Genomic DNA, 26,312 nt, shown 5'->3' with positions numbered 1-26,312 from the left:
AATAATAATAATAATAATAATAATAATAATTTCCAAAAACAAAATTTCACTGGAGGCTAAACATATTATATAAGGCAACCACTGGCTCAGACCTCTATGATATGACAAAATTCTCCTTTCATTGTGAATGGCATTTAATGTTTGTGTTTTGAAGGAGTCAAGGGATTCACATGTCTTAATGGCTGTTGGGAGGGCGTTCCACATTTTGGTGGCATAGGAGCGAAATTAAAGTGGGTGTGAACTTCGTTGACATTAGGGGGGGGGGGGGGGGGGGGCAACAGTGTTCCATTCACCTACATCTGTTCTCTCCCCTCCATGTAGGATTGCATCCAGCTCACTGATCTGCTATCAAAACCAACTGCTTTTAGCTTGTTAATCAGTTTATTGTCACAGCTTGTACAAGTAGGCTATACATGCACTCCATCTTTAATAAAATGTAATTTTGTCCAATATATGCAGATGGTGTATGTATGTTAATACAATATAACTTATACAATTGGAGTGTATGGTTGTATATGCCTACTTTGTCTCCCTGATCTTCTATTGAGACATTTAGATCGTGTCAAAGGTCATGTCTCACCTGCATGCAGAATCTGACACAGATTTTCAGCACTTGCAGGCTTTAGGCAGGACCCTGGTGATGTGTTGGTGATTTCAGGTTTTGGGAGGGTGTTCAAATCCTGGGTAGAAGAAGAAAGTACCTGTATTCAAAGCTCGTAGGGTATTCGTTTCGCATTCGGGTTCTTACGCCCCCCAGCCACTGCGTGTCATGGTCTCAGACTTTGCTCTTCTAGCTGTTGAATGTCTATGTTCTTGTTCTAGTTGTTTTGGTTCTATGTTCATGTCTACCCCATGTGTTTCTCATGTGTAATCAGCCCTCCTGTGTATATTAGTCTTGTTCCCCAGTCAGTCCTTGTCTAGTGTCACTCTGCATTTGTGATTTCTGTTCTGTTCACCTGTTAAATAAAATACCCAACCATGGGTTTTGATCACTACTCCTGCCTGGCTGTCCTGCATTTGGGTTTGGGTCCTCACCACCACCACCACCAGATCATGACAGAATGAACCGACCAGTATGGATCCAGCAGACAGCACCCTGACCCCAGCCTGTCTACACCTGGTGAGGCCTTGAGGTGTTAATGGACAATGAAGCTCTGGCTAGTTGACTGTTGGAGGCGCAGTTTGTTTCATGTGGAGCTGGTCTGACTGTTGGAGAGAATGCTACTGGAGCACCACCGGCTGGTAGATTGTGATGTCCTGGTCGTGGATCTTCTGGTACCTCTCCTCGAAGTCCTGGTTGTGCACTGATTGCGCTTCGCTGAAGTCCTGGATGTGGGGGAGTGGGGATTATCCAGTGTCCAGCTTTGCTTCGGCCCCAGTGTCTACATTCCTCCCGTTGGCAGTGGAAGAAAGCTCTGGGGGGTTCCAGCCCCTTTCCCTGTCCTTCGGCCCCCATCTCCCTTTGGCATGTGGAAGAAAGCTCTGGGGGGTTCCAGCCCCTTTCCCTGCCGTTTGGAGTATTTTCTATGCATCGTCGGCGTTCCTGTTTGGCAGTGGAAGAACTCTCCGGGGGGTTTCAGCCCCTTTCCCTGCCTCGCCGCCTGTGTTAACCTGTCCTGAACTCTTCTGCACCCACTTCCCATTCTTGTCCCCCTCATGTTCCTCTCATGTCCCTCTCCCCATTGGACTTTGTGGGACGTCAGGAGCCGTCCTTAGAGGGGAGGTACTGTCATGGTCTCAGACTTTGCTCTTCTAGCTGTTGAATGTCTATGTTCTTGTTCTAGTTGTTTTGGTTCTATGTTCATGTCTACCCCATTTGTTTCTCATGTGTAATCAGCCCTCCTGTGTATATTAGTCTTGTTCCCCAGTCAGTCCTTGTCGGTTCATTGTTTAGTGTCACTCTGCATTTGTGATTTCTGTTCTGTTCACCTGTTAAATAAAATACCCAACCATGGGTTTTGATCACTACTCCTGCCTGGCTGTCCTGCATTTGGGTCCTCACCACCACCACCACCAGATCGTGACACTGCGTTAGTTTTACTGAGGTTAGGTTTAGGTATAGTTTACTGAGGTTAGGTTTAGGTATAGTTTTACTGAGGTTAGGGTTAGGGTTAGGTTTAGGTATAGTTTTACTGAGGTTAGGGTTAGGGTTAGGGTTAGGTATAGTTTTACTGAGGTTAAGGTTAGGGTTAGGTTTAGGTGTAGGTGTCAATCACAGCGACTGGCCAGTCACAGCGCACCATTTACTCAAATGCGAAACGGGAACCATATCAGCGTATTCAAATAATGCTTTAAAAATAAAGAAGAAGAAAGTAAATTATAGTGCGGCTTTTAAAGGCCATGATTAATTGTCAAACATGCAGCTGTGCTAGCCTAGTATCAAAAACTGATGATACATTTTTCTGGGTTAGTTTCATATTTGTATTCCTTGGTCACTTCTACTCCACTACATCTCAGAGGTAAATATTGTACTTTTAGCCACTATAATTAGGCTATTTGAAAACTTTAGTTATAAGTTACTTTGTATAGATATTACAAAACATACACCAGTAAGATGCCCTGAGGGCTAGAAGCGACCTCGCCCTAAAGGGCCCAAAGGGCACTGAAACAACAAAGCTTCTTAATACGGCACAGTTGAGAAGCAGGAGTTCAACTATTAAATCGGTTGTCCTTGAGGTCAGATGTAGAGTTGCTGGCCGGCTCCATATATGCAGATGTAGGTGATGATCCAGTCTTCTCCATATATGGATATCCAGGTTTGATGAGGTCGGTGTCGTGATCTTCATATAGGCGGGGCCTATGGAGATCCATGTGTTGTACCAACTGGTTCATTTTCAAATATGTCCATCCTACCTTACAAGTAGGATGGACACCATTGCGTCCAAAACTACAATATAACAGTAGCCACAACGTCATATTTACATTGCTCCCAAACTTCTCTCCCATATATAATTTAATTCACCTCACGCAGAGGCTCACTCACACAACTAACTGCTCACCTTACACGATCTCCCCCTGGTGGCGTTACTCAGTAATTACTATCATTTCAACTCTCACCCCCCAAACACACACACTAAAATAACAACAAAACCAATAATTGTGCAACAACTGATACTGATACTAATTGATACTTTTACTATATTCAGTGATTTCACTTAATTCAAATATCACTTTACTTTTTTTTACTATAGACTATAGAGTGTGCTGACCATATAAGGAGTTCCTCCCTGTCCCCAGTTAACCCCTGGGGCAAAAAACCTTACGTTTCGTTTTTGGCTAGAGGGCCCAGCCTTCCTCCAATCATGATCAAGTGGGGTTGGCTGGGCCTTGGTGCACGTGCTGTTGGCCAGTCCCCCCACTTTAGAGCGTGCATGTGCACATCTTGTTACTGGGGCGGACCAGTTTTTTTTCCCAAATCACCACTGAATGCTCCTCCATTTAGGCCTAATGCCGATTCTAAAAACGCCTTCTAAAGCCTGACCTAAGTTTTCTGAAAAACTTCAAATATTTATATAGCAGCATCAATTTTTTGTATTTTTTTAATACTGTACATACTGTACAGAACCCAAAAATGGGTTCCCGGCCTGATGGGGTAAAACACTAAAAGGGGTTCCCGCCCAGAATGGGTTTTAAGTAGAGAATGTGAGTAGCCACTTTGTTCACCACTGGGTGCAGCTACCCTCATGTTTATGTTTTGATAAGAATACTAGAATAGTGGTGAACAAGGACAATGATAGGCTGCAGGCATTAGGCAGCCATGAGCAGTGAGCACATTACGCTCCTAGAATTACTTTCTGCTGTCGGGGTATTGTAAAACACACATAAAACCAGGAGTGAGAAAGTCATTTTTTATTGTACTCAGAATAAGGCCAGCATAGCGTAAAGGTGGAGCAGTGAGTTTCAGAGTGCTGTTGCACAACTGCAGGAGGGTGTTCGTATTTGACTACTTTCAGGGCCATTCATTCCTCATTCTAGACTTGTCATACAGAAAATCTTTATTCCTTGCAATCAACTGTAACGATGATAATACTCGAACTGTAGGCTACTTCATCATATTTTTGAGTATTTGCATTTGACTTATTACAGTATTTGTTATTTTGGTAAGTTAAATGTCTTAACCAGCTCAATGTCATTTTTGTGTCCGCCCTGAGACTGGGAGGTCGGGGTTTGATCCCTGGACACTGTGGACAGGTCATACCAAAGACTCAAAAGAAATGGCACCCAATGCCTCCCTGCTTGGCACTCAGCAGATGCTGTCCCTGTGACTAGTGTCATGTCCAGGGGGTGGGGGTGTACACAAAGCTGCATGCCTCACGCAGTCACGCTACAGAAACGGAGATTGGCTCCTGTCCTATATGGCTCAGCAAGGCTTACTTTTTTACTACAATACAGTATCTACGAAAGGACTCCTAGTTAAAAAAATAATAAAAAAACTAAAATCTACACGCAATTTGTATATTTGTTATATTTTCACTTTTTGGGAAAATTGCTAAATTTAATAGGCCTACAGCAATGCATTGATATATTTTTTTTTACTTTGTACTATGTTTAAAAGCATGTACTTATTTTGAATACTGTACGTTTTAGTACATTTTTGTTAAGCAAGTACTGCAGTACTTTCCGGGTACAAATTTGACTGACCAACTTTCACTTGCAGTTGAATCATATTTGACGTAAGTAACTAAGTATGTATACTTTTTACTCAAGTACTGGGGTGGAGTACTTTATTTGTTGTTAGGAGTAACACAGACACCTGGGCTTGACATAATTTATCTTCATGTGTGAAAACCATGATGTATTTCCATTAAATGAAGATTCATCAACTACAACCAACAATCAATGTCGCTTTTATTCCCTATGTTACATACAGATCACATTTTAGGCATTTAGCAAAAACTCTTATCCAGAGGAACTTACAAAATGCAAACCTATACAAATTTTATCCCTGTTGTGAATCCACATTTATCTTGGAGGCTAAATGATCTCTGAAACATACTATATATCGTCACTTAATACAACAAACAAAACAATCTGTCATTATATTTCACATAGGAATTCCAGGTCAATTTTATTCCATAATCTTTGGTCACTTTTATTTATATTTGATACTATAATTCATCAATGACATAAAATCCCTGCTCATAGTACAAAACAAAAAACAGTATATTGCTTTATCTCTCCTACGAGATTAACAATCATTAAAACTAACAAGAACATCGATTCGTGTTTAGCTGGTGAATTTGCCCAAGAGTATAATTGAAGTAAAGTGAGGAGAATTGACTTGGAACATGCAAATGCTATAAAATGTCTTAACATGACTCCTTCGTGTGTCAGAACCCTAAAGGTGAGCTATTTTCCCATAACAGAACAATCTTCAACATTTCAAATCAGATTAACAATGAACTGCAAATTACTGCAAAACTACTGCACAACATATAAACATGAATCACTGTAAATAATTCCAAATAGAGAAAATGTAGAGACAGCATTAGAAGGAATGTAACAGTGTTTAAATTTCTACTTCATTAGTATCAAATCCAGCTTCTGAGTTTGCTGGATAGTAGTGACTCAAATGTATTCCTGGAGAACAAGAAGAATCTTGCCACTTTTCTATCCTACCATGTAGTTAACTGCAAGCATGTGGTATACTAGGTCCAAATGAGTCCCTGATTAGACAGCGGGAAGGAAACCCAACCATATTCTACATCGAGAACCACTGCCACAGTGCGTCTGTAGGCCAGGGGAGGCCTTCAGCCTGAAGCAGTAATATGGGTGAATTATACTTTTGTTGCATGCTTATGTAGATCGGCTATTTTGGGTGTGTGATACAGTACGCAAGTATAAATCAGTCATTAGTGCAACAGAATATTTCAGCACAAAAGGTAAATAATACGTGTACTTTATGTACCTCTGGGAAGGTTTTCGTGCTGAGCTGATAAAGCCAAAGGATTGAAAGCTTTGCCCATTTGAAAAACAAAATACAAAGAAAAAGAAATCCCCAGTGACCCCAGTCTAAGAAACTGTAAATTAGATTTTTAGACAATATAGAATAACTGTTTTTCTTTTATACAAAACATTGATCTTGATTGTATATCTAAATGACAAAGGCAAATAAAACTACACCATTCAGATGCAGATATTTGCAAAATTATTATTTGTTCTAGTCATCTTTGAGCATCAACAGGGTTTATGTAACATCAGGACAATTTATAAAATACCATGGATAGGAAGTTGTCAGACACAGAACGACCAAACTGGTTTCAGATTCTTCCCTATAATAATTGCCTAAATATTCAGTCAGTTCTGGATTGCATTTAGCTGAAGCCTCATCCATCTGGTGCTTCAAGCAGACATAATCCCTGCTAATTCTGAAACACCACTGATCCCACACTGAGAACTATTGCTTTACCAACCATTTGTTTCTTTGTTACTTTGCTCTCCTTTGAGAGTGGCTATGGCTTCTCCATGCAGCTGCCGGTGTTAAAATGATAAAACCTTACATACACAAGGACACAGGAAGGTGTGAGGGGTTAGTTGTTTTCATGCTCTCAGGGCATTGGGGAACGGCAGGCGTCTGGTGAATGCGTGTGCATTTTGGCATTGAGGAGAGAGTTGATGTAAGGCCAGATCCGATCTGTCTCTGTACCTGAGAATGAGTGCAGGATACCATGTGACCTGAGAGGAGAATATAAAAAAACAATTCAGGATGCAAATTTACCTTGAAGAAGGCAATTTTATTTAGGTAATTCACAAAGGCTAAAGGCACAACATATTTCCATTTTTTAAAATTTTAAAGTAGTCAGTTGTTTGAAGTCTCAGATCGTCTTTAAATTTAGCCCAGCAATAGGACTATAAACATTTGTTTTGTCGCTACCCTCAATGGCCGTGACCTTGTCTTTGTTGACTGTGCTTATGGCAAAATAGCGATCTTGACTTCAGAAAATATGAAGGTTGACATCAACATCAATGGGGCCATAAACCATGTGGGTGTGACAGGCCGATAATTGCGCACAAAATGCTCCATGGGAAGTGTAGAAACAGAGAAAGGCAGAAACAGAAAGGGGAATATTCCTTAATATCCTTGGTTAAATTATGATATCAATTAGCTGAAATGCCCATCAAAAGCACGATAGTTTCCCTTTCATATAAAAAGATCACACCCGTGTGAAGTGAGGGGCGCTCTTATCATCATAAATCACATTTCGTGCTCAACCAATCAAATCATCACAAATGTCATTCCTGCCAATCACAATTTGTGTCCTCACTTTTCTGTCTTCTCTTTTTCGTTTACACAAACCCGGAAAGCTGGGCATACAAGGCCCCTCAAAAAGAACATTTGAGGAGAGTGGACCGCACACTTTTGTTTGTCGTTTCGTAAAGAGGTAGAGAATTATGAACTGACTTGTATAGGTCTATTACAGGCTTGGCCACATCTTTGTAGCGTCTCAGCCTGGCCACCAGGACCTCCCGTTTGTCATCATCGTGCTGCATCAATGGCTCGCCAGTGTCATCATCCCTGCCCTGGGGTGGGGACAGCCCAGTCCAACATAACACAACAAGGGACACAAAGATACATGACACTTTGCATTGGCAAGGTTCCTTAACATGATGAAACACAGCATAGTACATCACAAAGTACACACACAAAAAACATCACTATCTTTCCTGTCAATCTCCAATCTCCTGGGAACCTCATAAAAGCTGAAATTCCTAGGAAGATGGGAATTAATATTTCTGGTATATGTTGGTACTCATTGGTTTCCCTGATAATGTTATGCTATCAAGTCATTTGTTGGATAAATAAGAGGCTATAGTCCTACATAGCTAGCATTATTAAATCATGCTTTCAGAATGTCCAGACCGTGACTCTGGGAGGGTTGAATCCCATGTTATAGACCCTTCCACTAGCTGGGTGGACCCAGCGGTCACTCAGTCGATCCTTTATGGTTTCAAAGGGGATATTGAGGCTGATGACCAGATCCAAATCACACACAGTGTTCAGGGCCCGGGCCTGGCTTAGGGTCCGAGGAAAACCTACGGACAGCAAAGGGAGGAGTAGGTACTAGGTAATTTAACTCTGAGATTGTACAAAATAAATTTAACTAAATTGACATTTACAGGTCAATTTGGTTACATTTGTAATTGTATACTTACACAAAATATCATAGGATTTTACTGTGTATGCTTGCTGTGTGTGAGAGAGACAGGAACAGAGGAGCAGCTAATCGACACGTCCATTTGGTTACATCTGTATACTCTAAGAGTTACAAGGTAAGTGCACACACGCGGTGTGTGTGTATGTCACTGTCACACAGTCACACTCTCAAAGGGAAATAAATATACGTATTGAGTCGACGAAAGTGAAGAATTTTGTACACACTTCAATATATTTATTTACAGTGGTTGCACTTTGTGCACTTGTACTACGGTCATGATGACACATCTAAATATCTAACATTTTGACAATTGAACTCTACTCTACATGTGTGTTTGTGTGTAGTTAAACTCTGTTTATGTGTGTGCATGTCCTTGACTCTTGGGTTGGGGGGGTGGGGATATGTTTCACAGACTATCAATATTTGGCATTTGTCAAAATTGAAAGGGTTCAACCTAATAATGTTTGTGTTGTCTTTCCTCCTATGAATATTTTAGTATGTCACTAAGTCGGCTACAAGAGTGACATACATTCATTTGGTCACCATGTCACTCTGGTTATGTGTAACTCAACACTGTAACCATATATTCACAGCAATTACATGTTTTTGTCTTACTGTACAGTATTGGGGAGGGATTTCTCACACCCCATGACTTACAGTAAGAGCAAAATTACCATTGTATGTATTGCATAGTGGACTGTCTGAACTCCCCCGTGGGCTGATCAAATATATAATTTTATAAAATTAGAGCAGTGCGTTTGTGGTAATTGTTACTTAAGAGCCCCTATGAAAGCCACAAACCAGATCCAACCACAATCGACAACAGCAGTATATCTCCTGGCCTTGCAAAATGATTAATAGCAGCACAAATTGATGACTGTTTTAATGCATCGTACAGTAGAAGTATACAGGTCTCAAAATATTAGCACTTTTCAGACTGGATCATCCATAGTTCATATGAATGATGGACGACATACTGTTTAACATTTACTTCAAAGTGTATACAGTTTTTTTGAACAATATCAAAGTAGTAGTGAGTTGTTTTTATTCTTATTACATCACCACAGTCTATACTCTAAAATAATCTTAGAAAAATGGTGTGATCTGAAAATAGCATGATCACCATCTAAAATTCTAAATAATTAAATGATGTAACGGTTGAAAGCATGCAGATGCCTATTGAATAATCCCTTGCTGCACCAGGTAAGAAGATAGTTCATTATAATATGGGATGGCATTATGGAAGATATTGAGGTCAACCTATTCACTTTGCTCAGTAATTCAATGTGCATGTGGCACTGTGAAAGGGAGATAAAGACCATGCTGGAGTAGTTTTCTTTATGCACTTTGTGGCCATAAGTGGCCATTATACTCAACATAATCCAATGGTCTACTGTTCCACAGTAATGGTCCTGAAAATAACATTATTAATATGAAAAAAATGAAAGGAGATTAAAATAAGATGGTGATTCATCAAATGACTGAGTCATTCAAAGTGGCTTGACCAGCCTGGGTGTGTACTGTAATGTACGGTACATTTTACATTTTTTAAAGTAATGTACCGTACAGTACACACCCAGGCTAGTCAAAAAATCTATTAAAATCTTTCATTCCCACTATTGTCTGTACTGTTTGAACCCTTTCACTTTCCTGTCAAGTATAGTAAATACTATAATAAAAAATAGAAAATATACTGTATTAAAAATAAAATAAAACATTTTGTATTCATTTGTTTTCATTTGCAATAATCCAGTGAGAATGAATGGAGGTTTGGTTCTTACCATCCAGAAGGAAACTCATGTTAGTCAGCTGTTCCAGTCTGGGCAGCATGAGTCTAGTCATGACATGGTCCGGCACCAACAGGCCTCGCTGCACATAATTATTCACCGTTAGACCTGCCTCTGGTAGACAGATGAAGAAAGACAATAAATACTTGCCTCCAGGCACATGCACACATAGACACTAAAGGAAGCTTGAGCCCCTGCCTGTGCACAGACTGCACACAGACATCAAAGGGGGTTTGAGCCCCTTCCCTTTTACCCGCCTGTGACACGCCACGTTGTGAGCTTGTAGATCTATATTTGCCAAAAGTGCCCTTTTAGGGATTTTCAGCCCCTGCCTCTCTAACATTCTCTGCATGTCCCTGCTTGCCTCAGATAGACTACTACATCATTAACGTATTTGTTTGTAACACAGAGTGTACAAATGTCCATTCGGCCATTTGCTTTTGACACAAAGAATGCACATCAGCCAAAGAAATGAGATAAACAAAAGGAGAGACTGGCTAATGACTGGTGTAACCCCCCTAACGACTTGAAAAGCAAAAGAGAAGAAATCTTAACACCAATATCTATGACCGACTTTATTATTATAAAGCCGATTTTTGAGCAATTTGCGTGAAACGTCCTACACACAATCTATGGACCATTATCTGAAATCCCAGTTGAAGAGAAGTTTGTACGTGAAAACATGAACATCGAACATGGACAATGATCCCATAAGGGCACACATAATCGTTTTCAAAAACACTGCATGATGTTGCTGTTTACCATGAAGTAACTGATTGTCTCTGTGTAGCTCAGTCAGTAGAGCTCTTGCCCTTGGACCATAACGTTGTGTGTTCAAATCCGGGTACAGACAACTCCATGAGTCTAATTTGTGCATTTTGTTCTTATTGCGTATCGTCTTCTTTCTTGGTCCCACCTTATCGCTGCTTGCAGCTATATTATTATAGTTAATAATAAATAGCAATAAGTTATTAGTTAACAATAAGTAGCCGCTCTATGCCCAAACAGCACCAGTCGCAACTCCTTGCAATTAGTCACAACTCCTTGCAACAAAACAGTTTTAAGGTCAACCGCATGCACAACTCCTTGCAACTGCCATTGGGGAATGGGATAATGGTTGCAAGTAGTTGGGCTTTAGGCATAAACCCACATAAACTCACCAACTAAACAGTGTACAATATTCTGCTGTGCTATTTTCTGATATGCTAGTAATTAGCCTAAGATTTAGACTCTTGTAGATGTATTTCATAGACTCTGACATGTCAGAATCGATAAAATACATCTATGAGTCTAAATCTTATAGGCTAATATTCTAATCACAGAATGTAATTCCAGGCACAGCAGTGGACTAGTGAATCTTGGCCATTGTTTTAGAAGCTGTAAACTGAAACTTTAGATGCTGGATCTTGCAAGGAAACATTGAAATGGTTACTGTATAATTATAGTCCTGCACATGTGTTTTTCTGTCATGAATGAACACAAACTTCATTACTGTTGGTGGTGTATAATAGCCCTGTTCCTGGAGTTCTGTTGTGTTCATCAAATGAGATCTAGCTGGACATGTGGCCAGACAATAACATACCATTCCCATGAAAGTAGTATCAAGATCATTATCAATTTGATCAATTTTCAAATCATCCATGTTGGGCATAGGCGTAGTGGAGTGCAAACAAGGATATCCGTATAATGAGGCCTTCCCCTCACCATAGGGTACAGCAGGGTTTAAAAAAACTTAAAAAGAAGCTAAAGTCTTGGCGTTATGCCAGGCAGCTTCACCTCGCCTGAACTGCATTGCTGTCGGGAGTTTGAATATAAGCCAAATAATACAAATAAATTAGTTATAATTACTCAGCTTCTTCTTCATTATTTGTCGAATTTATTAGGGATATAGAGCCATTTGTATTATTTTTGGTTTTATACTTAAATTAGGCTAGGCTATTGCATTGCAAACAAACGTTCAGACACATGTATCTCAATATTATTGACCAAGGCCATACCTGTATTTGCAGCTATTGCCTCCCGCAGAAAGTGACCACTGGACAAATATTGCAGACCAAAACTTTGTGCAATCCTTTTCGATATGGTCCCCTTTCCCGAACCTGGTGGACCCATGATAGCAGCTCGGAATATTTTGGCCATTCTCCAAAACAGCCTGCATATGTGACACAAATAGGAAACAAAACGATTGCTCTGCTGCATATCAGTTTATTACACTGCATATCGTGGAAAAGCCCATTGTCCGAAAAAATAACCGTTAATCCAAACCTTCCCTAGTTTCATGCACGAATGAAATATCTTACAATGCACGACATTATGTGATTGACTTTAGTTTTATCTTACCAATTCAACTGGTTCTTATCTCTGGAATCTAGTGAGCTCTACGCCTCTACCTCTACACAGAGATCGATCGCTCTCTGCAAACATTGGCTATATCCTCCCCACAGAGACTGCTTGAGCTTGACTCTGATGGAAGTTAAAAGACGCTTTTTTCCCTTCTCAGCTCTCTGTCGAGGACACCAACTTGCCTACGTCTTTAAGGGGAAAAAAAGTTTTCTCTGCGAATGAATGAGGGAGCTTCCACAACGCCCTATTTTTCTGTGACCCCTCCACCCCCCGACACATCATCCTGAAAAAATGCGGACGGTTCTGCGCAGGAACTTCGCAGAGTAGTGTGGTTATTGTAGTCCTTTATTTAACAGTACTACAGGCCAGTATGCCTACATGGTTTCCGCCAATAGCCTACCTCAGAAAACGGAGACTTTTTATAAATTAATGAGGTGATCTAAAGTCAATGGATATAGCCTAGGCCGCCTAATTAATTAATGCTAGAAAAATGGGAGAGGGAGGACTAGTATGGGGTCGGGTCATAGAGTTTCTTGAATGGCACCTGAACGTTCGTGCAGCGCCACTGCAGCGAAACCTCCCTGGTATTTTCTGAGATGATGAGAGAATATTATCATACAATATAATATTATCATACAATATTATCAAGCAACTGGATACAAATACATGCTTGAATGTGTACTATAGTATAGTCAATATTTATAGCGTTTTGTTCAAAGAGATGCTGTTTAGGCAACATCTGAATAATGGGCTATTAATTGGTTAATGAGTGAGAGAGATTCGACATTCCAACACTTGTTGACAGCCTGGCTCTGTGATCAAAGCGAGAAGCACGTATTTTGATGAGCTAAACCTACGCCAAAGCAAGTCTGCATCCACAGTCCACACACTGACTGGTCACTGCCACTTACTGGCGCAAAAACACGAGGCACGCAGTCTTTCCACGCAACATTTGCGGACAGATCGGAATATACTTGTTGCGAGCCATACGGCGGCGGCAGTGTCCAAAGCTGTCAAATGCAGCGCACAGACGCACACTCTGGTGTCTCCTCCTGACAGTCAGCTGAAACCTGACGATTCCATCAGACGAATAACTTGGAGTCTTGGACGATTAACACTAAAATAATTTACACAACTCGTTTTGCGCGAAGACCCGGAAGCCTTTTTTCCATCATTATAATTTTGTCACATGGCTTTGGGGATTTCAATAACAACAAAAAATGGCGACAATCACGTTGGTCTGTGTGGTCTTGCTGCGTCATTAAACATATTCATGTAAACACGGGAATTAAACTGAAGATTTAAAGGTAAGTTAAGCTAAAATGGTCTGATATTGAACAGTAAATTATAGTAAATAAGAATAAATGGTGTTATTTTGAATCGTTGCACAACATGCTGTTTGTTTTTTACCTAGAAAGGGGTGTGCGTAACGCTGGGCGTTAACGTTTGGCTGCTCAATAATACGATTCAATACAACGATAACATTGCACAGATATGTCGCTTTCTTATAACGCATGCATTGTTTAATACAAGCAGGCATATTTTATGTACAGCCATGAACAGCAGCCTGATTTTGGTTTGTATAAACTTTTGTTTATTTATAGAAAACAGCAACAAGCTTTGGCACCATGCAGAATTGAAATCACGCTGTTTTGCTTGCTGTCAGTCACTTAAACTGTGGGAGAGAGCATGCCCATTGATGCCTGTATACAAGGCTCATACTGTTATTTACATTTGTAATTTATATAAAGGAGTTTGCAATAGTGGCGGTTTCATTAACCTATATGATTATAGGCATTAAAGCGCTGTTAGACAATGAAATAATAGTTCGTCTTACGTTTTACATTATTGCATAATGCAGATTTTTGATATACAACACATTTTTGGCAAGTACTGTTTTGGCTGTGTGCGTGCGCGTGCGTGAGACAGGGACAGAGGACTCGGAGCAGCTAATCGAGTTGTTTACATCAAGTGCAGAGGGCGGACTGATTCAGGGAGGAGTCTGCTTCACAGCGCGACGCGACTGGACTGCTGGAGAGGCTTCTCTCCCCGAGGAGGCGGAGTCCTGAAAGAACCATAACAAGTCTGACATCACTCAGTGCTGTGGTTGGTATGAATTATATGGGCGGAAAAACACATCTTTGCACCATACATTGTTTTGTCAGCATTTTTAAATGCTGCTTGTTCTGTATAAAACTGTAACTTTGTGTGTGTGTGTGTGTGTGTGTGTGTGTGTGTGTGTGTGTGTGTGTGTGTGTGTGTGTGTGTGTGTGTGTGTGTGTGTGTGTGTGTGTGTGTGTGTGTGTGTGTGTGTGTGTGTGTGTGTGTGTGTGTGTGTGTGTGTGTATTCCTTGCTAATCTAACCTGCTTCTACAGGTCACAGCTATAGGTCCCCTCACTGCATTGCACCCTTTAATCCAGACTTTTGAGTTGGTGCTTCGGAGTCATCACATCCTTTCTTGAATTTACAGTTATTCCTTACTATTATGAATCACTTACGGCAAGGTGTGTACATTTGTTTATTCGGCTTTCCTTTGAAAATATGAAATACTTTGGATGTCCACGTGTACTTTTCCTGTCTTAGGTAGCATTTGATTGGTCCACAGTGTTTTATCCATTCTTTGAGGTCTGAATCCCCTGTTCCAGGGCAAAGTCCACCTTGTTGGTAACCAATGTTAGGAAAGTAACAAAAGTAATATATTACATATTAACTTTCATGTCAAATATTGTTAACCTTATATGATTATAGTGTGGAGATTAGTGTATTGTATTATTTGCTACACTACATTTGGATACTTACATAAACATACACATGCTGGTGAGAATAACAACAGAAAACATTCAGTAGCTCACCGGCTGAAGAGGGATGGACAGAGAGAAAAGCAGACGGATGACTGGATGGATGCCACATGTCAACAACACAAGACAGAGAGGAGGAATGGGCTGCTAGATTGTAATGGCCCCCCTGGTTCAGTTATCACGGTGCTGATGCTGTCCCAATAGAAGGTACAGTACTGTGATAACTGAAGGATGGCTGCCACCTTGACACTAGAACAATGGATCATCAATTAAGTTGAATCACCCCGGCACAAATCAAATCAAACGTCAAGGTACGGTGTTACTAGAGGACACATTGAGCTAAGAAACGTTTGACTGCATATTACATTAAATTACATTGGAAATATTTAGCCCTAAACAGTGGAACATCCTGTGTATCAAAAAAGAGATAAAATAAAGAAAAACATTTCTGTCTTTGTTTATATTATTCCTAGAACATCATTGGTAAAATGGAAGTGGAAATTGACACTATAATAGATATATGTTTGATACTGCTTTATTGTATATTGTATATAGCATAATATAAACATAGGCCATAACATTTATGAAAAAACAGTTGTAGGAAGCTATTCCTGGAAGCTTCTTTATCCACATTTTTAAGATGTGTTAAGGAATTTTAGACTTACAATCAAAAAATGGAAGTCGAAGTCCAAATCAAGTAAGAGGTCAAAAGTGTTGAGAACACAATCACTGGTTTATTACAAGACCGGTCCCGGAGCAGCACAACACCTGAGCATTATGACAACTCCCAATTACAGGTTTTCATCCTCTCTTATACACTTCGCGAGGCTCCAAAGAATAAAAATACACATGGTTGAGAATGCAACAAGACACTTCTTTAACACATAGCCTTTTATGGTTTAACACATGTCCTTGTATGCTGTTGTTGTAGTCTGCTAGTCTAAACACAAATAGGTTGTTGACTGCTGGTAACAGGTGGAAGAGTATTTTCTCAGTTCTTAGTTAGCTCACATAGACTGAAATGTCATTTTCCCATTACAGATGTTACTCAAATGGGTTAATTTTGATGCTCATGCATTTTATAAAATGGGTTTATTGAAAGAGTTTGGGCTGTACATACTATGTGTGACTCAAGGGGGGTCACTTGACAGCAGCATTTAGTCTAGACTACTGAATAATAGTTGTGACAGGTATAATTCTTTATTGATTCAGTTTTACATAGACATGGTGATACGATATATCCATTGTGTGTACCATTGTATTTATTTTTGTCCATACTATATACTATATAGACAAACGTTTCTGGAAAACAAACAATATTTTTCCCTTCACCACTTTATAGTCCTTACTGTTGTCAACAGAGGGAGCTTCCACACTGTGCCACAGTGTTGGAGATGCATGTTGTGGACTGCATGGATGTTGAATGCCTCTATAATTTTGTATACTATACTTGCAGAAACCTCAATAATGAATACGTTGATATTCAAAATCTACTAATGTGCTGTGCTTTTGCTTTCCATTTAGTTTATGTAAAGACGTGTAAAAGTGTAAAAATGCAACATTTATTACATTCATTGCACTATTACTGTAGGCCTATAGGCTACTTGTATATTTTGTAAAACATAATTTGGGAATTTGGAATTTGTTAGGTAGTTGAAAAATAGCACAATATATGAATTGACCAGGACTAGGCTAGTTAAAAGTGGTGTTAAATTCCAATACATCATGGATCCTGGGTTTAAGTTATATTATAATAATTTGTTTCTTTTACCAAAATCAAATCATGGATTGTGTGTGTGTGTACTGCATGTAGGCCTACTAGTAACTACAGTATACGAATATCATACATCATGTACACTGTATACAGAACCATCCTATCGGCGGGGCAGTTAATGCCGCGATGGCTCGGAAAAAACTCCTGCTTTTTCCATGGCAAGGTTCTGTATCTTTGTCCAGATAGCATGAGGTTAAAAAAGCGATACAGAGGATGATCAGTGTCATTTGATATTGAAAGTGCTAACCGTGTGATGGCCTTAATTGTTCACATCAGAAAGTGTGGGTGTAGGGAGTCTGATGATCTTGGAAGCAATATGGGAAATACTGAAAAGTTGGTTTCTGTTGGCATAGGCAGATCAACATATGGAATGTCAGAATAGGTCAGATCTAAGGGTGGCAGCGGTGGCAGGGTCTTAAGTGTACAGGGTTTGATGAGGGCCCAGGTAGGGACGGGCCTTAATTTTCATGGCCTGTTGAGAACTCTAGTTTTCCTTGGGGCAGGCCCATCTAGAGTTTAAATGGACAGGTATCAGTCAAAAGGGAGACATCAAAGGGGAAGGATGGATGGGGAAGGATCAACTCAACATATGGAATGTCAACAGGTTCTGACATATATCCATATACTAATATTGATGACATCAAGGATCTCCATATATGGGCTTATTTGCGACAGCAGGTTGCATTTACTATATGATATGATCCCTAATTTACTATCATCCCTGATGATGTCATAGTGATGTCACGAGACGTGGCCACAATATATGAGGGCTTTCCCCATGTATAAACAATATATGGGGGCTTTCCCCATGTATGCATTTTGTTTTGTCTTTTGTTGTTGCCTCTATTGAGCTGTTAAATTCAAATGTAATGAGCATTTAACTACCGGTATCACTATTTGGTGGTGCAGCAGATGGTAACTGATAACTCACCCCTTTTCCAACTCACATCCACAATCTGCTACATTTTTAAACATACAAACATACAACACATTCTGAATTCTTTCACCTGGTTCTCTTTCATCATCAAGAGTAATCATGTGAGACATGGGGGTGAGTTGGTCTAAGCCGTGAGTTATCCAGTATTCCTGTACATCTGGACCTATATGGGCACGTGACGACACCACTACATACTTCAACCTCCCACCTCGTTATACATGTTTAATATCAAGATAATGTAGGCTCTAAATTCAACATAATGTAGGCCTATATTCAAATTAGAGATTAATATCAATAGCCTAAGGTTATACAACCAGGCTAAAATGAAAGCAGATTAAGCTTTGAACAAAACAGAGAAGATGATGGTCCTAAATTATTAACAAAGCCTCTAATTTAATAATTTCCTATAGCTGACCTCTTCTTGGGAAATGTCATACATCTTGGAATTGGAAGGCATGTCTGTCAATTGTCATACATCTTGGAATGGAAGGCATATAGGATAACGATCATAAAGGATGGCATGGGAAGTCCCTTTATGTTAATTCCTTTTCTAACTTCCTCTTTTTAAAACTGACAATTTCCAATTTGTCCCGTCCTTCAATTAAATACAAGAAGAACCCTAGGCTACTTCTATCCTCAGAGTAGGCTAATCCCATTTGTTTTTATAACAACCCTAATATAACCCTAATAGCCTACTGTGCCAAATGTGGCACATACCAACATTTATATCTAATTGTTTGTGCTAAATTCAAATTGAGTATCTCAACTTAATATAGCATCTGATTGAGAAACTGGGAAACACAAAGATTTTTCTTTTCATCATTAGAAATTAATTCAGTCCAAAAGGGGTTATGGTTTTAATCCAATAAGAAAAGCAAAATTGACATGGACACACACAAAAACGGTGACGCACCGATGCCTCTATCATCTATCTATGTGGCCTCTATGTCTCAGATGCAGTCGGTCTCAAAAATGTTTGCCTTGCCTGGCTTTAAATTGTGAGACTTCTTCTGGAACAGGTGGATATCAATTCTGCTTTGGATTTTCCACGGTAATTATGTTAACAACAAGCCTACAGACTGCCTTATGATTTGGGACAGCATTGCTCAACAACAACACCTGCAGGCTGACCCACAAATTCCACAACCACAGTCATTGTGGCCCATAACTGTCACAGATAACAGGTATTTCTTTTACAGGGGTTTCCCAAAGGAATTTGTAATTGCCGTTTCCTGTAAACGCCTACACACAAGTCACAACTAAGGAAATATATTAATAAATATAAATATTCCTGAACATTATTTCACTATACATAGATCAGTATCATTATACCCCCAGCAGTGTGTGTGAGTGTGTGTGTGTGTGTGTGTGTGTGTGTGTGTGTGTGTGTGTGTGTGTGTGTGTGTGTGTGTGTGTGTGTGTGTGTGTGTGTGTGTGTGTGTGTGTGTGTGTGCGTGCGTGTGTGTGTGTGTGTGTGTGCGTGCGTGTGCTTGTGTGTGTGTGTGTGTGCGTGTGCGTATGTGTGTGTGCTTGTGCGTATGTGTGTGCGTGTGCGTATGTGTGTGTGTGGGCGGGGGAACGTCAGCTTTACTGACGGACGTGAGCACCAATCAGAGCCTCCGTTGCAGAGCACTGTTTTCGGGAATTGGGACGTTGCTTGTCAGGAAGGGTTAGAAGATTACTGCGGCCGCGTCCGCTATCAAAGTAGCACTGTCTTCAACGACAAGAAATACGTTGGAAATAGCCGTCGTTCATCTATTTTTTGCGGGGTATAGTGATATTTGGACCATTTTTTATACTTGGACATTTTTATCACACGGCCAACACATAAGACTTTACGTGAAGCTAGAGAAGCTCTGTCTTCTAATGTACAAAACGAAACGGAAGTAACTCGCCAGCTGTCTGGCTAGCTTGCTAGGTAAGTGTGTAACCTTTTACAACTGTTACTTACAGTCCCATAACTGTGTTCTGTCCTTGCTTGGTTGTTTGATAAAGTACACACAAAGCCACAGTTATAATTCTATTATCAAGTACAGTACTTGGCGCTTGTTTGGCGCTTATTGCTGCTTCGGGCGATTAATATCAAAATGCTAATGTTAGTCTGGCTGGCATAATATGAATACACACACACATACACACACACACACACACACACACACACACACACACACACACACACACACACACACACACACACACACACGTCCCATATAATCTCATTTCGATAGTACAGTATCAGCACTATAGTCATAAGTCAAGTGTATATTAGCCGATACTAATGGTGGTAATTCTAACTTGATCTATGATCGGTCAAGATATGTATAGATCATAGATCAAGTTAAAATTACAACTGATTCACTGTTCAAACATAAATGCCCTGTCAATAGGTCAAGTTGACCTATTGACAGGGCATTTATGTGGAAATTTAATTGAACAGTGAATCCTATAAAACCCTATATCTCTTGTTTCTGTAATTGTTTTTCAGTTTTTGTTTTCAGTTTTCAGTTTTTTGTTATTTTATTGTTTTGTCTTGTTTGTTTCTTGTTTGTTTGTTTATGTATGTTTTTTTCCTCATTAATAACTTATAAGGATGGGTATGGCCTATACCTTTTCGATCTTGTTTAAAAGAAAAATATATATGATTCTTGTAATGTAACGGACGCCGGACGGAATAAAATGAAGTAAAAGTAAATTGACTACTGCATTATAATCTCTCAGATTGCTGAATGGGCTCCCAGATTGGGCCATAGGCATACCTACAATAAGGTATTTTGGGGATTCCTAATTTCCTATAGTTTGTATGGATTTTGGGTTAATCATATAGGCTATTACATATTTGTCCGCTCATAGGTTTAATTAGGCTTTTATTTTATAGATATTGTAGATGGTAGCATATTTACTTTTTTATAAATGGTTTAGTTATAAGGAATAATGGTTTATGGCTAATGCAGTAGGTAATATGTTGATTAAAAAATATCAACCTGAAATACAGTAACTAGTCTTTATTTGTGCTCTCGAGTTCATGCTATAAATGATTTTCACTCTGTTTTTGTTCATTTATTTTTCCATTTGATTGTGTTTTCATCGGGCTGGTTGTTGTCGTCAACTACTATATGCTAACTATATTTGAAACTAAACTAGACTGCAATTAATTAATGTTTGCTCTGACATTTCCCAAATGGAAATGTTGCCCTATTTCAAAAATGGTGAAAATAGGTGATCTACATGCTCTGATCTACATCTAGGACATGTCACGAATTATCACCACATTTTAGTCGACTCTCTCTCTAGGTCGTCTCAGACGAGCATTCCATCGTCGCTTCCAGTCATCCCGGTTCTCCATACATCTGGCCAGCTCGTTGGTGCTTTGCACTCCTGCATCTTTCTTGAGTACGTCCACATATGTTAGTATGGGACGTCCTCATGACCGGTGCCCATGTGTTGGTTCCCACAGCACCAGTTTGCTGACTGGCAGCTCCTGGTGTCTTTGGCATTGTCCTGCAAGGCTCATTGTGATAGAAATAATTGTGATTAATGATTCAATTGTGTTATTGCCATTGAACATTGAAATATAATTAACATACAAATAACGTAATGACCAATTGATTGATTTATACAGAACCATGGAAACAATTCAGACATACAAAATAATTGTGATTATCTCAAATAATTGCGATCAGACCATTATGCAATAATTATGTCGGGCCAATCTACATGTCGGGCCAATCTACATCACTATGTCAGGGGGGCAGCGACGTGTGGTGAACTTGTAGATCAGCTATTAACTGTTTTTGAAAAATGAGGGATGAAAAGGAAAATGGGGATGCTAGAAGTCAATCAAAAGGACAACACAAAATTGCATTTCCTGCCACCACAACAGAAAAGATGGAATAGAACACCACTACTGAAAATGACACACCCTTTCCAATCAGAGAATCATTTAAAGGGGCATGAGACGTTCGGTGCTTTTCAGCTGACAGCTGGTAATGTCACCCATGAGTAGTAGTACTTTCGTTATGCAGCACTTCCACCTTGATCAATTTCTCAAGATTTCATTGAATATGCTGATTTCAACAATAATTTGCGTGTGTGTGTCACTCATGCCAAAGCCAAAGTAATAATTATAGTAATACTGTAACGGTAGCCTAATAATTAATGATTGGAAAAGAATAAAAAATACATCATATTGGCAGAGGGAAAATATCAAATGTTTTTATGTAGAGCTGACAACAGCTGACAAACATCCACCACCTCTGCTATGTTATGTTTCCGTTTTATACAGGCAGGCTGACTTGTCCTTTGCTTCATAGAGCGTAGGTATTTACAAAAAATGGTGTGTTCATCAAACTTACAAAACACAAAAAAAGATGTAAAAACACGCAGTGAATGAGTTGATGTCTTGTGACCGGCCAGAGGGTGATTAGAGGACTCTTGTGTATTTTGGGTAACATAAACATATTGATCAGTGGGTGGCCGCCGTATTTGTTTGAAAGTCAGAAAGTCAAATTCTTGGTTAATGTCCCACTGATTCAAGAATGATTGAGAACAGCACTAAACTTCTGTTTAAATCGAGCAGGATCCAAGCTGGCTGAGTTTACAGTTAAAGATGGGGTAATCAAAAAACAGCAATATAGTGAGTGATGTTCCAAAATCATACCCTCCCCCTCATCATACCACAACAGCCAGGTGTGGGTTTTTGCTCTCACTATCCTCTGTAGGGACTCGCGGTCGGAATCTGTACAGCACCCAATGGTGTCGCAGCCCCGCCCCATTTCATGACGACACCAGGCCCAGGAAATAATTCCCAATGCGTTTTTCCCATAGACATTTCAAAAAGTATTTATTTAAAGAAGCGTCGTACAAAGCCAACTCGAGTTGTATCATGACAACAAACACAATATTTTGGACCAAACAAATATTTACAAAGAATAAAAACAACAAGAGAGCATCTGTCTTATGATTCTTTACCTGTGCTATTCTATATCCCCATTTGAATCAAACTTTTATTGTTGAAATGAAAACTGAAATTGAACATGAATGAAAACAGAGACCGCCACCACCACCACACTCTTCCCTAATCCTATGTCCTTTTCTTTCCAGTGTCTGAATGCCAACCTTGTGGATAATGGAGCTGACTAGGCAACTGTGTGGAAAGATGAGGAGGTCCGGCAGGAGGGCCCCGCTGTCCTCCTCCCCCTCTTCAACTGCATTGAGGGGCCTGGAGATCCACTTCTACCTCCCAGACAAAAAACAGCTGGAGAAATTTCAAGGTTGCCACACTGCCGAGGACCTCTGCATTGAAGCTGCCAAGGAATGTGGTCAGTCTCTTTCCTGCTTATGCACTAGACCTAAATGAGTTGCTGGTATTATTTATTACTCAGTATTTTTAGTTGACAGTTGGCAGTTACCGTCATGCCAATCTACTTTGCTGTGCTTTTTTGTTTGTATTGCAATTAACTGCTGCCATCATGTTCAGAATTCTGTCAAAGCGCTAGTGTTTTCCAAAATGAGCGGCTTTATTTAACGTGATTAACGTGTTTACTGTTCACTTGACTATTCCTAGTCATGTTTGTTCATGTTCATAAAGTTATAATAATGAACTTATCACCGACGTGATATTAATATTACAACTACAAATTCAATGAGTGAATGTTTCTTTTTTTTTCTTCTTTTTTTTAAAGATATTTTTTTGCGGCTTACGCCTTTTATTGATTTTTGAAGGGACAGACAGTAGGCTGACAGGAAACGGGAGAGAGATGGGGGGATGACATGCAGTAAAGGCCGTGTCGGGTCCGGGAGTCGAACCCGCGGCACACTGCAACTGGATTACCAGTCCGGTGCCCAGACCGTTACGCTACGGCCTGGGCCAATGAGTGAATGTTTCAACACGCCGTGACGTGTTGTGTGCTTGTAGATACTTTTGGTGCACATCACCTGGATGCAACTAATTATAACTCACGCCTGCTTATGCTGATAAATAGTCAACATGACACCAGGTTAAGGCAGAAACGTATTTGATGAAGCAAATTTCACAAATACGTCAGGTGTGTGACAGGCACACGTACAGTAACAAGCACTGAGCATTGCATTGATCTTAACATTTCCTTTAGTACTAGGTTCTGTTCAAGGCTCCTCAATAGGAGGATTTATACAGTCTTATAACATGTTACATAGACAGCACTAGAATTGCATTGTATGTAGTCATAGCACTTTATAGTATACGTATATGTATAGTACTAGAATTTCGCGGCCCTTACGGGCCGCTCATCCTAGTTACGTTGCAGAGCACTATGGGAAGAAGGTAATTGCGGGAGTTGACTCCACATATAGTAACGGATGGGTTATTAGTTATTATTATGTGTCCTTATTAGTGTAGTGTAGTGTAGTCAACACGTTATGGCTCGTACACATACACACTGCCCGGTATTTGCTCCGATTATGCTGTCGGGGAGCATTTTTGGTGCTCGCCGACAAAACCCCTGATCTGACGTTAAGCGGTGCCCAAATGGTAGATCACGATCTACACAGGCTTTGCAGGTAGACCACATGACATGCCCCTAAAAAAAATATATATATATATATTTTTATAACTATTTATAAGATTTTCAATTTTTGTAGACAAACAACCCCACATATACCCCACCCTCCCCGGTTCCATCACAAAACAAGACAACAACAATATAAAATAAACGGGTAGTAAAGGATATAAATAATAAATGAAATAAATACAATAAAATAAAATGAGCCTTTTACTAGATTAAGGGGCTACACAGTGAACCAAATTACATGTAGGAAAAACACTTGGGACACATCATCAAAAGACAGTGAATCGGGAGACAGTGAAAGGGTAAATTCAAGGAAAGGGGACCAAGCCTTTATACATTTCTGGCGAGATTTGAACCTGTTGTATCTGAGCTTCTCCAATGGTATAAACGATAGAACATCCTTGACCCAACTTGTAAATGTTGGAGGTTTATCAGATTTCCAATTGCGGAGAATAAGTCTCCTCGCTATGAGTGAAGCAAAAGCTATGAAATTGGCTTGGGGAGAGGTAATTGGTGCATCGTCGTTGGGAACTCCAAATATAGCAGTTATCGGGTTGGGCGCAATTGGCATATGACAGATGGTTGAGAAAGCATCAAAAATACTATTCCAAAATGGGTTCAAGGAAGTGCATCCCCAGAACATCCAGATGACATCTTATACAAGTAGAGTCAATGTCAGGATACATTTTAGATAGTTTTTCTCTCGAGAAATGCAAACGATGTACTATTTTGAATTGAATTAAATATATATTTTGTTTGTCTTATATGTAGCCTATGAAAGGCCCCTCAATTTCATTTTGTAACTATTTTCAGCAATGGGATGATAGTTTTATTTGGTGGGTATGTTGAGCTGGTCATTTTGAAAGTAGCTCTCAAGTAAAAAAAAGTGTGGGCACCCCTGGTATAGATGATTATATATATATATATATATATATATTCATTCCGTCGGTAAATCCCTGTAGGCTATACCCACATAAGATTATAACGTCCTGTATTGGTAGCCTATATTAGCCCAATTCCTGTGTGTGTTGCGTGGCGAGAGAGAGAGAGAGAGAGAGAGAGAGAGAGACTCCGAGAGACACTGCACGTCAATATGATTTGGAATAAAAAAACAAATGATGTAGTCGCTGCCTATATGTATCGGGTCTGGATCGCATGTTGGTGAACTCTTGCCGTGTGTGATCTTCGGCGCGGGGCGGAGGGGGTCCGCGGTAGTATGCGTGGGAGTCCACTGTCCGCGAGTACAGTCACTGAGTCTGTTACCCATTAAATCCTTACTCCTTACTCTAATTAAATCAGCGAGTCTGCTGCCACATTTTCTCTGCGCTGTTTTTGTGTGTGTGTGTGTGGGACACGGGGACGGGGTAGTGTTGTGTGTGTGTGTGTGTGTGTGTGTGTGTGTGTGTGTGGGGGGGGGGGGGGGGGGGGGGTGGCTTACAGGTGTGCATGTGCGTGTGTGTGTGTGTGTGTGTGTGTGCAATCAAAAGTACTCGGCAGTAGCGAAATAGCCAATGCGAACAGTGTAATCGTTTTACTTAGGCAAAAAACAACTATTGCCGAAGAACAATGTTGATGTAAGACATTCGCTGTTGGAGCTATATTGTATATACAGAGATTTAGAAGGAATAAGCAAAATCGTGAGGGGACAATTCCTCTCCTTCCGTGTTTTTATTTCTCCTGCGGAGACGGAGTGCGGACTTGGAGAGGGAGATGAGATGATCCCAGGAGGCAGAGGGGGAGGGGCTGAGAGCTAGTGACGGGTGCGCACATGTTGGCTTTGGTTGAGTTTTCATTGGCTTGTGGCCACATCTTATGGGTACATCTTTTCATTGGCTTGTGCGCACATCTTTTTCGCACGTGACAACTTTACACTTGTTATAATAGATAGTATGTATAGTTTATATGTATAGTTTCATTATATAGATATTCCACTGTTACGCTCTTACGCATGTTTCATGATAACTACTTTTT

The 26,312-nt window shown here is 40.0% G+C and overlaps 3 protein-coding genes across 7 annotated transcripts in view; 2 read left to right on the top strand and 1 right to left on the bottom strand.

Annotated features, from left to right (window-relative positions):
* Positions 1 to 26,312, top strand: part of lurap1 (leucine rich adaptor protein 1) — a 435,521-nt gene that overhangs the window by 194,639 nt on the left and 214,570 nt on the right. The window lies entirely within an intron of this gene.
* On the bottom strand, positions 4,832 to 12,497 carry ak4 (adenylate kinase 4). Its single transcript, XM_083766991.1, has 6 exons — positions 12,284 to 12,497; positions 11,941 to 12,095; positions 9,938 to 10,057; positions 7,862 to 8,034; positions 7,403 to 7,521; positions 4,832 to 6,675 (listed from the first exon to the last, which is right to left on the bottom strand). Exons 2-6 carry the CDS (start codon positions 12,080 to 12,082, stop codon positions 6,549 to 6,551), a joined length of 681 nt encoding a protein of 226 aa, XP_083623117.1. The 5' UTR covers positions 12,083 to 12,095; positions 12,284 to 12,497; the 3' UTR covers positions 4,832 to 6,548.
* The window catches only part of jak1 (Janus kinase 1), a 48,882-nt gene continuing 42,019 nt past the window's right edge, over positions 19,450 to 26,312 (top strand). For 3 of the 5 annotated variants that reach the window (XR_014569381.1, XM_083767301.1, XM_083767298.1), the window contains exons 1-2: positions 19,450 to 19,714; positions 22,897 to 23,114. Coding sequence is in view for 4 of the 5 variants with exons in the window: in XM_083767301.1 (XP_083623427.1) it covers positions 22,904 to 23,114 (211 nt within the window). In the remaining variant the exon portion in view is untranslated. Of the gene's footprint in view, positions 19,715 to 21,071; positions 21,187 to 22,896; positions 23,115 to 26,312 lie in introns of all 5 variants that reach the window. The other 2 variants (XM_083767299.1, XM_083767300.1) reach the window with 2 other exon arrangements.

This window comes from Protomyctophum parallelum, assembly GCF_964188405.1.
Source record: "Protomyctophum parallelum genome assembly, chromosome: 6".
Classification (NCBI taxonomy): domain Eukaryota; kingdom Metazoa; phylum Chordata; class Actinopteri; order Myctophiformes; family Myctophidae; genus Protomyctophum; species Protomyctophum parallelum.
Note: the sequence above shows the minus strand (reverse complement) of the source record. Positions and strands in the feature narration are given on the sequence as shown.

Excerpts from the sequence above, each read along its gene's own strand:
- ak4 (XM_083766991.1), bottom strand. The coding sequence starts at position 12,082 with ATGGCCAAAATATTCCGAGCTGCTATCATGGGTCCACCAGGTTCGGGA. Across the intron at positions 8,035-9,937 it reads CATGAGTTTCCTTCTGGATG|GTTTTCCTCGGACCCTAAGC; the intron begins GTAAGAACCAAA and ends TGCTGTCCGTAG. Across the intron at positions 7,522-7,861 it reads TCAACCCTCCCAGAGTCACG|GGCAGGGATGATGACACTGG; the intron begins GTCTGGACATTC and ends TCCCCACCCCAG.